Consider the following 15,744-nt stretch of genomic DNA (forward strand, 5'->3'; position numbering starts at 1 on the left):
AGATAAATACTCTTCGGGCTATGGCTGGCAGTTAAGCTGTGCTCTGGGAGCACAGAGATACAGACTGAAGCCCAACTGTAAAGAATTCTTCAAAGAGAAAACAAGGAAATATTTGATGGAACTGGAATCACAGAATCGCAGGAATTAGAAGGAAACTTGAGTCCAACCCCCCTGCAAAAGCAAGTACCCTACAATAGGTCGCACAGGTAGGTATCCAGACAGGTCTTGAATATCTCCATAGATGGAGACTCCACAACCTCTCTGGCACTCTGTTCCAGTGCTTTGTCATTCTTACTGTAAAGAAGTTCTTCCGCACATTAGCATGGAACTTCCTCTGTTCAAATTTTTGGCCATTACTCCTTGTCCTATCACTGCACACCAACAAGAGACTGGCTTCACCCATTTGCCCCCCATCTCCCTTTAGATATTTATAAACATTAATCAGACCCTCCCACAGTCATCTTGTCTGCAGGCTAAACAGACCCAGGTACCTTAGCCTTTCCTCATACAGGAGATGCTCCAGGCTATTTATCATCTTTGTGGGGCTCTGCTGGACTCTTTCTAGGAAATCCCTGTCTTTTTTGAACTGGGGAGCCTGGAACTGGACACAGTAGTCTAAGTGTTGCCTCACCAGGGCAGAGTAGAGAGGAAGGATCACATTCCTCAACTTGTTAGCCATGATCTTTTTAATGAACTCTGGGATACCATTGGCCTTCTTCGCCACAAGGGCCATCTCCAGCAGGTCATCCTCTAACCTGTAATGCTACATGCAGTTATTCTTCCTCAGGTGCAAGACTCTACACTTGCTCCTGTTAAATCTCATCAAGTTCTTCCCTGCCCAACAAAGAAAAGAATCAACTTAGAAAATAAGAGCTCAGATTTGACATTTTAGCTGAAGAATGATATATTTAATTTAGTCAGACAAAAATGTAGTTATAGATAGATATGATCCAACACAGTGAGTATTACCATATTTAAGGGCAATCAAATTTGAGCAAGCTAATTCAAAGATTGAGTACTTCAGGTTTTTCTTAGAACAGTGATGTAAAAAAAGAGCATATGTGAAATCTGATTAATATAACATCCAACTGAAAAGCAGCGTTTTGAATGCTTTAGTGAGCATCAGGTTAAATGCCACAAGAGCTCAGAGACTTGAGCCTTAGAATCTTTTGTTGAATGATAGGTTATTTATTATTTATAAGTGCTGGTCTAAATTTCTCTCTCAATTGTATTGGCTCTTGCTGGCAAAAAAAAAATAAAAATAAAAAATCACTCTGGAACTGTACTTTTGTATATGAGATCAAAATTTGTCCTGACACTTACTATATCACTTGTGTTATATCAGTGATCTTATTTTCTCTATCTATTAGCTGTTAAGAACTGCTTTATTTATTTGTACATACTGTGATTTTACATCAAAATATATATAAACAGGATGGCTGTCATCTCTTGTGCTATCTTAATTTGTGTGAACTATTAAGCCAGATTGTTATACACCCTTAATAGCATTTGAATATCAGTAATAAACCCTACATCTATATGCTAAAAGTTCAGGCCCTGACCTTTAAGGAAAGATAAACAGATATCCATTTTCATTTAGAAAAGCCAACAAACATTCTGCATTGACTGAAACATATGACTGACCTTCTCTTCTGACTTTATTAAACTGCTAGATCCTATGAAAGTTCAGGTTATTTTAAAATGCCAAAACAGCAATAAATATTAAGAAATCATAATTACAGAAGCACATACTGTAGGGCTATCTTACTGTGTCATTTTGTATAATATAGCTCATGCAATACACAGAAACACAGCTGTAATAAAGCTCTCCTTGTAATAAAAAGGAGTCAACTCTCATATACTACATCATTAACCAGAATACCCAGGTTAAATAAAATGTGAATTTCAAGATGAAGCTTGTATGCCTCAGTACTCATTTTTCAAATTTAATGATGATAATTGGTGAAATAACTGCTGTCTGTTAGCCACAAAGAAAGCACATTTGTAAAGTTTCCATAAAGCTTGTGTTATTACAACATCCTTCATTAGAAACAATCAACATCCTTGTTGTACTTGTATTTGTAACAAACTTGGCGTATACTTAAGTGTTTTACTTTGATTGTTATTCCACATTTATGTTAACAGTGATCAAATCACTGTTATGTGATCAAATGCAAGCCAAAATGGGAGGCCTTGCAGTGGATATTAACACTCACGTTATTAATTCTTCTCAGTGGATTACACGGACACATGAAAGACAGCAGTGATATAAAGGTATCCTTCTTTATGCACAGATATTTAATTTTTTTTAATATCACCATGCGTAAAGAACAGAACACTAAATAGTTCCTCTCTGTCTCTCCATCATCTGAGCTAGGTGTAATTTCTACAAATGTATTATTCTCATATGAGGAGCAGTAAGAGCAAATATTCCCTACAAACATCTGAAATATAATTTAGATATGGGTTTTAAAGCTTTTATTAGCATTAGAGACATCCAATATTTTCTGGTGTGAACTAGATGTTAAGTATCTTTGTAGATCACTTTCCATCAGCAGGTAGCAGGTATCTCCTCCTCTGCAAAACCATCTAAAATAGTGGTGCTAGCAAAGCTATTAACAAACCTGGGGGAGTAATTATTGATGAAATATTATCCAGTGCAAGAGGACCAAGATAAACTCATATCACAGTCAAAGTATCCATAATAAATCACAATTACATTCTCTTATCACTTCTGTCACGTTTCGTGCAAAAATGTTATTTTTCAATATTCCATATACATTTGTTGATGGTTTTAAATTATTTGAAAACTGTATTTACACTCCTGGCTAGGAATTATTTTACATAATGTCCAAATGACATTTCTATAGGCTTCCAATGGACACAAAAAATAATAGGTAAAAGTCTGCAGTGACTGAGAGTTTGCTTGTAAGCACAGTAATTCCTTACACATCAAATAGCAAAATGCTTTTCCAAACAGGCTGACTTGAGCTGATGGCCTCAAGTATTTCTTGAAGGAGCATCAACAACAGAAGCAAACTGTCAACTCAACCTTATGTCATCTAAGTTTGTGGAGCTTAAAATTCAGCAACCAGAAAGACACAATCTGGTGGTTCACATGAAGTTCATAGAAAAGAAAGCACGATGATAATGTGACAAGAAGCCTGGCACCTGTGAAACTAAAATCTCTACCATTCAATGCATTGTCTCTGATATCTTTCTACTAAAACAATAATTAAACATCATCAACACCAGGAAAATACAATTTCCTAAGAGGAAAACAAAGTTCATGAAGAATGTTGTCACACAGGTAAACTTTTTGTTGCAAAACGTAAATACTGTTCTTGTTCCTAGAGACAAAATTATACCTACCCTAAACATGCTCATTCTAATATCACAGAGCTTACAGCATGCATAATCCTTTAAAAAGCATTTATCAGCAGGTAAGAAATACTTGCACCTAAGTACCATTTCACTGTAACTTAAACAATCTTTAAAGCATCTAGATAGTAATTATATAAAAATATCAAACTTTCTCACTAAGGGCATTTACTATATGATAAAAATTCCATGGGTGTACCATTGCATCTACATGTAGTATATACATACAAGACAGATGTCAAGATAAGCATGCACCACTTTCTTCTCTGCTCTTAAAGTCTCTCAGCCTTATTCAAATTACATCAGATAGGAAATATCACATTTCATCTCTACAGTTTAAACAATATCTTTCACATCCCAGTGGATTTAAGAAAAACATGCTAACTAGAAATAACCAAGTCCATATTACCAACTCAATTCAACAGACTTTTAAAATCTAACAGTAAAACTGCAATTTGAAAAGTCGTGCTAACCATAAAGTTCAGAAATCTACAGAAAATACAGAGTATACAGAAAATGTACAGAAATTACAAAATATAGGCCATTTTAGCTTATTTACTTTTATTAGTTAAATAATTCTTTGCTCCCTGGGTCTTGGCCAACAGAAGCTGTAAAACCCACAGCACTTCTCTTTTTTTGTTAACAGATAGGAAATAAGGTCACAGCCTTCTCAAAAATGGTCTTCTGTAAATATGTTGCAAGACTGCTGTTGCGGACAACGGAATCATTTGGCTTGAGAATGCCAGTAGCATCTGTGTTTCAGAAATAAATCCACTGCCATTCCTATGCTACTGCAAACTGCCTTGCCTAATATAATGGCACTGCACACAAGGACATACACTACACCCATATATCTTACAGTATGTGAGAAATGCACTGGTGCCTTACCTTTTCTTAGCTGTATACTGAGCCTCTTCCCTATCTTTTTGGTGTTATACCCGCTGTTTGCAGTGGAGGTGAGAACTTTCTGAGGCGACGGTGCCAGGCCCGATGGTGGTTTCCCTGATGAACTCACACTATGAGGTAGCTGCGAGTAGGACTCGGTCTGATCAGACTGGTTACCCGCTCTAGACATTCTCTGTAACGTGTGAAGTCCAGAATTGTGAATATTTTTGCTGTCGTTATACTGGGAATCGGGGCTGAACCGACTGGAGTAGTACATGTTCTTCTCGCTTTGGGACAATTGCTCATACTGTTCTTTATTTGCTGCAGGGACCACATGGAACCAAATGAATGGCGTACGCATGGCTTGGCGAAACATATGCTGTGCTCTAGGTTTCAAAATGAACAGAAAATTAGCAAATTAGGACTGGCGGACTACAAGACATTATAAGCATAATTACTGATGTTAATTAAGCAACATGAGCTGACAGAATAGCAGAAATTGAGGCATAAAGTCTAAAACCTGAATCTGTTCATTAGTTTTCTTTGTCTGCCTGTTGCTAACTTTATTGCCTTAGGGTAACACAATGGTTAAATATGTTTAAAAACTAACATTCCAAATACTAAGAAAAGCAAAAATTTTAACCACAATCTTGAAAGGCAGATTGTTCTGTGGAAGGATTGCAACATACTTTTTTGCTTTGAACCTTGATAATTGCTTCTTCAGATACAGTAATCGCAGTGACGACAGAATTATTGGAATGAAAATTACACTTTATACAAAGACTAGGTCATAAGCAGACATTGGGCACTAGGTCACAAAGGGAAATACACCAAAGTCAAAAAGTCTCCTCAGGCTTACATTTTGATTCAGAATCTCAGTGGAGACAAGGTACTTTTTACCATATGGTTAAGGGGTCATGTTCCAATAACGGATAAAGATATAAAGAATGCATTTCAAATCACTGTTAAAGTACAGGACAATCAGCCTGAATGATATTCTTCTGCCTCTCAACATATGTAGCATGTTTAAAATCAGACATTTTCTGCATCTCTCTTTTCTGCTTTCTACTTTAATTATCTGTGTGTGACATACAAACTGATTTCAGTGTTAAAAGTCTTTCTCGTTTACTCCTTCAGGATTCTACCAACTTCAGACTTCCATTACACAAAAATTTACCATGTCTTAAACTTCTCCAGAAACTTTCTCTATATAGTCCCTTTAGTTTCCACACATAAAACTATAATTATTTTTAAGATGTTAAAAAATAAAGCCTCTCTGTTCTTTGTATATATTGAACATAATGTATTGCAAGTATAAAAGCAAAAATCATGTGGGAACTTTATGTTTATCATAAACAGTTTATCAGTGTAAGAAGTCCAAGTCTGTAATGTTCAAAACCACAGCAAAAAGAATCAAATGGGAACTGTGTATATTCTAATGACAACAGCTATCTTGAATTTTTGTACTATGGCTACCCTGGTCCAAATCAAGCTTAGATCATTTTTACTTAAATACTGTATTGCCCCAGACTACTGCATGGTGCACTGCTAACAATTAAATAACAAAATGTATCATGCAGTAAGTAAACTTACTGTTCAAATCTCCTATTCCGAAGGTCCCCATCGTTAATCCTGACAATACAATCATTCTCACAAAAAAGATTTTCTTGTTCAGCTTTTCCACCTTTCTCCAGTCGCTTTACTAGTAGCCCCAGGGTTCTGGAACATTAAGATTACAAATGATTACAGTTCCAAGAGTTTGCAGTATATAACATCATACTGACAGTATTTAATCATAATCATTATAGAAACTAAATTTTAAAACATCTTCACCTGGGCACAGGACACCAACTTTTCAAATAATTTACAAGCATTACCTGAATTATTATCCATTATCCATGAAACAGAGACCCTAGGTGAAACAAGCATGTCATTTAAGAGTATCAATGAGTATGAGGACATCAGATCTATTCTTGAAAAAGGCATAGATATCTGAAGAGTAGAACTTAGCACCAAGAAGTTCCATGCATATCTTTTGTTAATGGTTAACTGAAGTTGAACGAATTTAACTTAAAAACTCAATTTCTGAATTAGCAAAGATTATGACAGCCATTCATTACTGCTCCTGTGCAAGTGAAATGTGGGGTCATCTCACGCATTTATTGTAAGCCTTAACTTTTCTTACAAGGCAGCAAAGAGGAAACTAAAAATAAAAACATAAATGTCATTTTTAATTCAGTGTATTATCTTAGATGAATTGGTTCAGTAATAAACAATTACCATTTGATAGCTTCTGTGCAGTGAGTTGACCACCTCTGCCTTAGTGCTTATGTACAGTGTCATCTTGCTGACATTCAGAGAGAGAAAATACAAATAAATATTCAGCCCAAATTATGAAATGGATCCTGAAGAGGGAATTTCTGAAGTATTGGTAGGACTGTCTGAAAAGTCAGTCCTATTTCAATAAATGAACTCTTGTTTTGAGGAAGAATTGAATCTTCAGGATTATTCTTGCACCAACACTGAATTCTGTTTCGTTTGTTCGTTTCTTTGTTTTAAATATCAGCTTTACAGGGTGTATTAGAGGGTCAAATTCACAGCATACAAGGCAGCCCTTAGCTGCATGACAGGAATTGCAAGATTACAATATGCCTTTTAGAACAAAAATTACAATAAACGTAGCACTGCAGTTCACAAATACCTCAAAGAAAATAAGTAGTCAGTGATGACTAAATGGACTCCTTATGATTCAAAAATTAGATATGTACTTGAGCACTTCATCAAATGGGTCAGAAAAGCAAAATTAACTTTAACTTTGTCTTCCACTTTAAATCCTAAATATCTCAAGATAGCACCAACATATGCCTGCAAGACATTTATTTTACAGAACAGTCATGCTTTCTCTTTACAAACCAGATGAAGGAGTAAAAGAAACAATTTTTTCAGTATTTCCACTTTGGAAACTTCTAGAGACGTTAAGGCATGATGCTGAAAGAATCTGTACATGTAAACAGACTCTGAGAAAAACAACATAAATCATTTTGACAACACAAATCATCAAACTAAGCCTGAATTAGACAATAACATTTAACTGATACTATTCTGTCTTCAACTGATACTGTGTATTTTACAAACATCCAGCATACTGCAAGCCTAATCTTCAGCCTCCAGAGGTCCCATAAGTGGCAAACCTTCAACACCCTCATTTGGTTCCCAATGGACCGCTTGGGTGCAGCCACTGATGCTAACTGTGATAGGGATCAACTTTAGCTCAGCTGTAACAATTAGCAATCTGTTTCTTTGCAGTAACAGTGGCAAACACAATGACCAGAAACATTCCATCAAGCTGAAGTATCATTCTTATAGAATCCAAGCATTTCAGAAAATATTTGGAAAACAAAACAGGTACTGGTGTGTATCTAGTCCTATCCTTCCCCATTCCACTTTGATACGCTCTGGGTTTGGAAAATTCCACTTTTTGTAGATTCCTTTCAACAACCCCACATCTCCCTTAAAAAATAGCGTTTTTCCAAAGTAAAAACCTAGCTAGTAGTCACCTACATAGGGAAACACTTAATTTTTTGGATATGATCTGGCAAGTACTGTTGAGATGGTTTTAGGTGGTTTACTGTTTGCCATTCCCACAAATAGTTTGTAACAGTTTGCATGAAATAAAAAATCTTAGAATCCATAACAACCGAACATTAGCTTAATGATCATGTTGTGCTGTAATAATTGTGCTAACATGTGTTATTTGTTGAGAAATTGTCACAGGAAGTGAAACACAGAAGAAAATTTTAAAATAGTTGTTCCTTTTTACTTCCATTCACTGCTATAAGCCTTGAGTACAATCTCAGGCTTTTTTTTTTTACAACAAAAATTCTAGAAAACAACACTTAAAGCATTATGTTTTTAGTTTCAGAAAGAACTAACATAATATTTACGAATGTCAACGATAAAAGTATGTCCATTTCTCTAAGAAAAAGACAAATATATGTATGACTTAACAACATTCATTTTATCAGAATTACAGCTTTGATACATTTAAAATGGATGTTTAGAATAGAAATTTGCTACGTTTTCACATGTAAACTGTTGAATTTCTCTGGGTAGACAATGTGGGTAGAGCCCACAGTGTGAAGTTATTGAAAGTTATCTCTAAAAGGGAAAGAGCAATTAAAAATCAGAAGTGAAAAGATTATACTTGAGAGAAAAGCACCACAATATTTGAAGGAGGAGAGGCAAGGACTGCGTCTGCTCTTCCTTTCCTCTTACTTCATACCCAACGGCAGTTCCATGTGGGTGTGCCCACTATAATGCCCACAGAATTCATAATTTGGAAGTGTACATAATGGTTACATGACAGCATACATAGTAACTGCACAGGACCTTTTGTTTGTATGGCTGTAGATCAGAAATCTCAAGATATTATCATAGTAGATATAAAACATTTTACATAAACTACAATACTCAAAGTTAACATTGTGGCAATTATTCACTATGTAAAATGCTATGATTACTTCATTGCAACATCTGCACATACTTACAAATACAAGGCAATTGGCCTATTAATGGCTTTTGCATAGCATTTTTCTAGAAATATAACTTTCTACTAATTTGCATCTTGAAGTAATATTAATAAATTATTAATGCAAGACATCTTTATGCATGGTTTCTCATTTCTTAAATTTAATTCACCTACCTACATCCTTGAACCTAGTAGAAATCATACTAATCTTTAACCAGTGGTAACGTAACACATAAGTGAGCTACCAATCAAAATTGCAAATAATCTCATTAAACAAAGGCTATGAATTCTCTTAATGCAAGATTGCACATCTCAGACACAACATATGGTGTTCATGAGGAATTTTCTTTCTAACAGATGTTAGAGCTAGCCTAACTGAGGACACTAAGAACAGATTCAAGGCTGGATGAAGGCCTGCCTCAAATCTTAAACCAGGATCTTCACAATGCCCAAATTCTGATTTATTTATTTTTAAAGAGACATATGGAAAAAAGTTCCTTTTAGACACCGTTCTGTAAATGATCTCTTGAACTTGGCTTAGGTGAGTAAATTGTCCTAGAACTTGTAGAAATGTACGTACCTGAAAATTTTAGTAACAAAATTTTGTGCACTATTTCTTCAGCATATGATTGTCAGATGTTGGAATTTTACTCTCAAAAAGGCATTACTGGAACTCACGTTTGCTATTGCAGTAAGCGCAGATAAATGGCGTGGATCTGATACAGTAAACAAAACTAATTGGATTTTTTCCTTGCCACGTGGTACCAGCACTAACTCCAATAAGTTGAGAGGCAACTCTGCTATAGTTTCAGTATTACCTTTCCTATACCAGGAAAGCTACAAATTTTGAAAGGCTGCAAATAAATCTAGTCTAAAATACCAAAACCAATATTGATATATATAAATATATGTGTGTTTGAACACAACAATGTAGCACAGAAATATATGGATGCATTTGTATTTGCTTAATCTTCAGTTCAAGTCAGTAAATACGTTCTGCAACATAAGTTGTGGAGCTAAATGTATGAACTTCTGCACTCTGCAAACACATAGCAAAGCTGCAACCCTACAGGAACAACAATTCTAACTGGAAATTTGGTAGCTGTGCTGTTTTATGCTAGCATTAACTGATATGGGGATAGAACGGAAACAGTACTGAAGTACACAGATCTATCTTAGTATTTGTTTTAAATACATAATTGGGAATGTAAACAGCTTAGATTATATTAGCATTTGCACCACTGTATTTCCACAAGGTTCATTACTCTAATTATACAATTAAAATAAACTCAGCTACATGAGTTAACATTTCAGTTCTAAATACAAATTACAACCAGTGATAAAACTGAGAAATAAGCGGCAAGTGTTTTATTGACATCTAAATTGCCTGAGTTTTTCTGAGTAGTTCTTTGAAATTGTGAACTCCCCACATGCCACCCAGCTGTATGGAAATGATGATAATTTGTCATAATAAAAACTGACAGTGTAAATACATGAGAGTAATAAAAATATGATTTTGAACATCCAGAAAACGATTCAGCCATCAATGCCCATTGCACATACACGCTGAAGTTATTTACCTATTACCTACAAACTAACTAATATAATCAAATCAGAACAGAAAATAACCAATTTAGATGTCTATGTAAAGTCACTAGCATGAAAAGGCAAAAACTCGATTAAGGGACAAAAATAATGATTGGTTTAAAAGCAGATGCATAGCAGCTTCCCACAAACCAGGCAACGCTGAGAGAGCTCTGAGGTACGGGAACAACAACGGTGTTGCGACGGTGCCAATTTCCCGAGAGCAGAGGGTCTGAGTCGGCAAATCAGCTTGTTTGTTCAAGATAAATTATAATGGCTGCTCAATGCTAAATTGCACATAAACTTCTTTGCACAACATTTACCTCTCCGAGCGACAGCAGGGCACTCGAATAACTTTATCAGCTTTCATGCCTGAACTCCGGAATCAATTTCCAATCTTTGGCAACCACTCCTCAACATCTCAGCTTGAATACTACTTCAAATTAAGTTTATGTAACTTTTAAAAGGATGAGATCAGACAAAGAAAGCCTTGAATTCAGCTAAAAGAGTGAGGGAATTTACATTTACTCCACAGGAATCTTTTCCCAATGGCTACTTTTGAAACTTAAAAGGCTGGAAATGCAGAAAAAGAAGTTAACACATACTTAATAGACGATCAAATACAATAGGATTGTTAGAAAGACACCTTGAAGGTGGCATGAAGGGATCTCAGTGTACACAATAGCCAATTAGATGTGACTTGAATTTTCTTTGTGTTTGAGAAGAAGAACCAAAGTTTTACAGAGAAATACAAACTCATTCTAGAAATGGCACTTCTACTAAAAGCACGAAAATAAGAGAACTACAGAAGAATGTGTAACAATTTTCTTGTACAGGGATTGTGTATGCATCAATTTTGTAATAGATTTTGTTTTTTACTGTTCAATAAAATTTGTTAACTTTTTGATTTAAACTGACAAGAAAATTCAGTCTCCTATTTTTCGCATCCTTCTCAGACTTCCTTAATATTCTTAATCCGTGTTTTTAGGTTATACATCCTAAATGTCCTAACTATTTCTAGCTGCCAGATTTTAGAATTATGGTTTATCTTGGATTCCCTGGCATGCTTTGATAGCAAGGACAACAGGCAAAGCCTCACAGAATCAGTGCTTTGCACCAAAACAACGTCTGATACTTATTAATGGCAGCGCTTTTCTAGGATTTTCAGGTGAGTATCCAAATCCTTTTCTATTCTGTTTTAATAACATAGACTTTACAGTAGTCTTGGGACTGTGTCTTGGAGCTTTCCCCACTGTTATTCACAGAGATTTCTGATGTTATTTTATATATGCCTTGTGTCAGCTGAACCTCCTTTCAGACAAAAATATGGCAGAAGTTCAGCAACTGTCCAGAGCTTGAGAAGATTTCAAAGATGCCTAAAAGTAGAAAAGGCAATCTAATGATAAGTTATGACATAATTATTATTAAGCTTCCAAAACCTGAGTGCTTTCTCTCTGATCACCTAATTTCTTCTGTAGTTTTGCACAGATTGAGAATTTTCTTTCCCTTTAAGCTCATTCCTCTCATTCTTTTCCTCTCTTTTTTACTCTTTACCTAAATACTTACGTGTTCACTTTCTATTTTCTCCTTCTTTCTGCATTCATTTTCATGCCTCCTATCCTGCTTACCATCTCATTTGTATCATTGGAAAAATGTGCAAGCAGATTTTGTAAACAAAACTTTTATCTCAACAAATTTCAAGCCATAAGGTGATGAATATGTATACCCCTCCTCTCTTTTGACAAGGTGAACAAACTGTTACCTAAAGCATATGATCAAAAGGCCAATAAAGGACAGATGGATTTGTAGAGGTAAAAATAGACAGATAATAAGCAAATGAAAGTACGATCATGTCTGCATAAATCAACAGTGCTTTTCTCAGAGAATAACCAAGAGAGTTTTATTTTTTGTTAAGGAAAAAAACCCTCATTTTGCTAGGGGACATAATCAGTAGCATCTAAACAGATACAGAAGAAGGCCTTACAAATTTTGTCGAAGATCGAAAGTCAATACAGAAGACAAATTTTACTCCAAATCCAAGCCTTCCACAAAAGAGCCATATATTTTCTCTAAATAAAGCAAGCACATATTTTTTAAATATTTGGGGTGCTTACTTTTTTTTTGGTGGGAGAAGGCCCCTGCTGACTGCATATGTCAGCATATGAAAGAGGAAAATCAGTATGGTTCTACACTTTTAAAATTTATCATTTTAATAACCACTGCTTATATAAGTAACATTTTCAAAATGCCATGGAAGGAACTGGAAGAAAAGAACTGAAAGTACAGGGTAACTGCAGTTGAACATCAAACAGATGAAAAACATGGTGGGCAAATGGAATAGGTTTTACGCTAAGCCACACAATCTATACGATATTTTTTTCTTGGACAACGCTTGAAGTCTTTATTGACTTTAGTTTTGTATACTTATGTTTTTATTGAGCAGATCCCTTGCTCAAATAATTTTTCTCAGTGTAGCAGTGCTTTGCAGCCAGGGAAAGGACAGCCGTGTGCTGGAGTGAGAAATAAGAGGGCAGAAGAGCATTGGTCTTCCTCCAAATCTACAATTACACAGAAAGCATGGGAAAAGTGCTTTGTAAACAGTGAGGTCCTCTCCATCTCTGGCTAATCCCCCACTCTCTGAAGCCATGGACAAGCATCTCTTCCCACCGGCTTTTTCAGCTCAGAGTAAACTCTCTAGAGCAGCAGATACCCCTGCCCCAAATGACGGAGGAAGAAGGAGACAGCTGCTGGGAGAAAGAAACAGTCAAGGTAGGTCAGAGCACTGCTGATGCTGCAACAAAATAAAATTCGCTTCCATCAGTGACAAATATTTTTTTTCAACACACATAAAAGCTTTGAATCCACCGCTAATTACTATGACAGTAAAGCTATTTTTCTCAGACTATGCTAGTGTTTTGATTAAAGACCTAAACGCTAAATCTCTACCAAAGTAAGCATTAGAGGTGCATACGGTTTAGTGTTATAATCCCCTCAATGATTTTTTTAAAGTAGACTATTTTCTTTGCACTTTTAAGAAAACCATTCCAGCTTTAGTAATTCCAGCTTCTGAGTCAATCAAAACATGTTAATCTTCTCCAAAACCATAATGTTTCAACTTTTTTTGCTGTGTATTTTTAACTCCAACAGATGGGACAATACCAAATATCAAAAGAATAATGATTGTTTTTTCTTCCTCTCTTATCAAGTGCAGATGCAGGAAGCCTCTGGTTTAGACTGCTGATATTTCGGAACATGTGGCTAAAAACAGTCAGTGGGGAAATGCTGCCTAAATATCCACCTGAACTAAAGGGGCAGATTATAATTTATAAGAGCCAGAAGGGAAACATCCTTATACCTCACTTTTCCATGGGATCACATTACAACCCTGCAATTCTAACTTATTTTAAGCAGAACATTTACATTACAGGATACAGTCGGAGAACTTGCATTTCTTCCTTTCTTAATCAGTGAGGCTTCCTTTTAAGAAACATTCAACATTCCACATAAACTAAATGCACACAATACAAGAATTAACATAACGAAGATAAAACATGGCAAGTTATGATTCAATTAAAATCCTACACGATACGTTACCTTCCACCTCGGGCACTGAAAGGCACTACATGGATTCCCAAAGGCCCACCGTCGTTGGAGACTTCTACGAGCTTTACCATATCACTGTGAGACAACGATGAATGAGGGAATGTGAACATGTACTGTGAATGAACCAAAAAACCCCACACAAACACGCACAGAAAAACAAGAACATTCCAAAAATTACATCATGGTGATGAAAGCATCATTGAATGCTACATACCTGAATAGTAATCTGATGGCATGAAAGGAAATCAATCATTAAAAATAGTTTGATTAATAAAATAAGTGAAAATCAAAGCAACTGATACTTAGTTTGCTGCATCAAAATAAGCATAATCATCATATGGATATTGTTCTATTTCTCCCTTATTATAAATATAAATAAATATTTTGAAACACGTACACAGCTGGAAAGGTAGAGCATAGCCCATAAACCCTGAAGAGGTCTACATACCCCGATCAGAAAATAATGCACGAAGGCCAAGCCTCTCTGTAATTTGGAAGTGACAGATCTGATCAAAAGACACAATCTCAATTCGTGACTTATTCCTCTCTCTAGCATTACACACTTTTTCCATGTCTCCTGGCACTGTATGTATATATGTATACAATGCATACACACATCTTTGAGAAGCTTGTTTCTCTTAAGTATATAAATCAAATTTCACCTAGAAATGGAGCAAAGAGCAAGACCAATGCCATGTGATAGCACTAAAAGATTTTCTATTTCCTTCAGTAGGCTCTTGATCATACGTGGCACACCACAAAAACTTAATCTGGAATCTGCAAATAACCAGATCACACACTGTCAGGAAGTCAACAAAAATTCTGTAATCTAGTGTGATTTACATTTCTTCCACTTTTTTTTCTTCAAATTTTAAGGTAAGTTTTATGCTTGCTTTATGCCACATTTTGTGTCTGTTTTTAACCTATTTTTTAAATTATGCAATGGAAATTCTCTATCTCTGTTATCACTGTTTAGACCTACAAAGCACTGAAAGTGTGGGAGAGCTGATAGACAACAGCCAAAAAAAGTGTTATTCTTCAGCTCTGGACAAGCATTTTAGGATTGATGATATTACAGCACTTGGCAATGTTTCCTATCCCAGTTTATGTATCAGCTAATTTTGTTTTCTTCTCACCGTACAGTAAGGCTACATTTTTATTAACTTTCATGCAGAGAGACTCATAGGAATCAAGCAATGTCTCCTTCCCCTGAAGATATTCTAAAAGACATATATTACTGCTGTTATACCTATGCCACCTATGATCAACTTTCTTTCTGACTTTCCTATTATAGTAAACATACAAACAAGCAAACAAACAAAACAAAAAAACTAAAAAAAAAACACCCAAATTCATGTCATCCTGTGATCCTCCCGGAACTGTCATAAGTGGGAGAACAGCCTAAATAAAAATCCAGTTTTCATAGCCAGACTACACTATTTAACTTGTTCTACTGCTTGAGCAAGTACCTTCCATTTTTTCTAATATATTCATTTAAGGCCGATGCATTCATTTTTCTTCTACTGTTTTTTTTTTTTCCCAAAATTACATTCCAAATTCAAATCTTCAACTCTGTAAAATGGAGAACGAAAAGAAATGACCCCTTCCTGAGAGATACTGTTTCAACTCTGCTTCTCACAGATCTTCTCATGTTTGCACCAAGTATTTCAAACAAACATACAAAGAAGTATGATATCAAAACAGAAAAGAAAGAGGCCATGTATGTTGCAAGGCCAATGAGTTAATTAAAAGCAACACCAAGA

General features: G+C 35.5%; 1 protein-coding gene across 15 annotated transcripts in view; it reads right to left on the reverse strand.

Annotated features, from left to right (window-relative positions):
* PARD3 (par-3 family cell polarity regulator) overlaps nt 1-15,744 on the reverse strand; it is a 425,937-nt gene that overhangs the window by 201,740 nt on the left and 208,453 nt on the right. For all 15 annotated transcript variants that reach the window (XM_042889264.1, XM_042889270.1, XM_042889262.1 and 12 more), the window contains 3 exons: nt 13,973-14,056; nt 5,860-5,985; nt 4,270-4,652 (listed from right to left, as the gene is read on the reverse strand). In XM_042889264.1, the coding sequence (XP_042745198.1) occupies nt 4,270-4,652; nt 5,860-5,985; nt 13,973-14,056 (593 nt within the window). The remainder of the gene's footprint in view (nt 1-4,269; nt 4,653-5,859; nt 5,986-13,972; nt 14,057-15,744) is intronic.

The sequence above is a fragment of the Lagopus leucura genome, unplaced genomic scaffold (assembly GCF_019238085.1).
Source record: "Lagopus leucura isolate 7727_CA_CO unplaced genomic scaffold, USGS_WTPT01 Super-Scaffold_100157, whole genome shotgun sequence".
In the NCBI taxonomy this organism is placed as follows: Eukaryota; Metazoa; Chordata; class Aves; order Galliformes; family Phasianidae; genus Lagopus; species Lagopus leucura.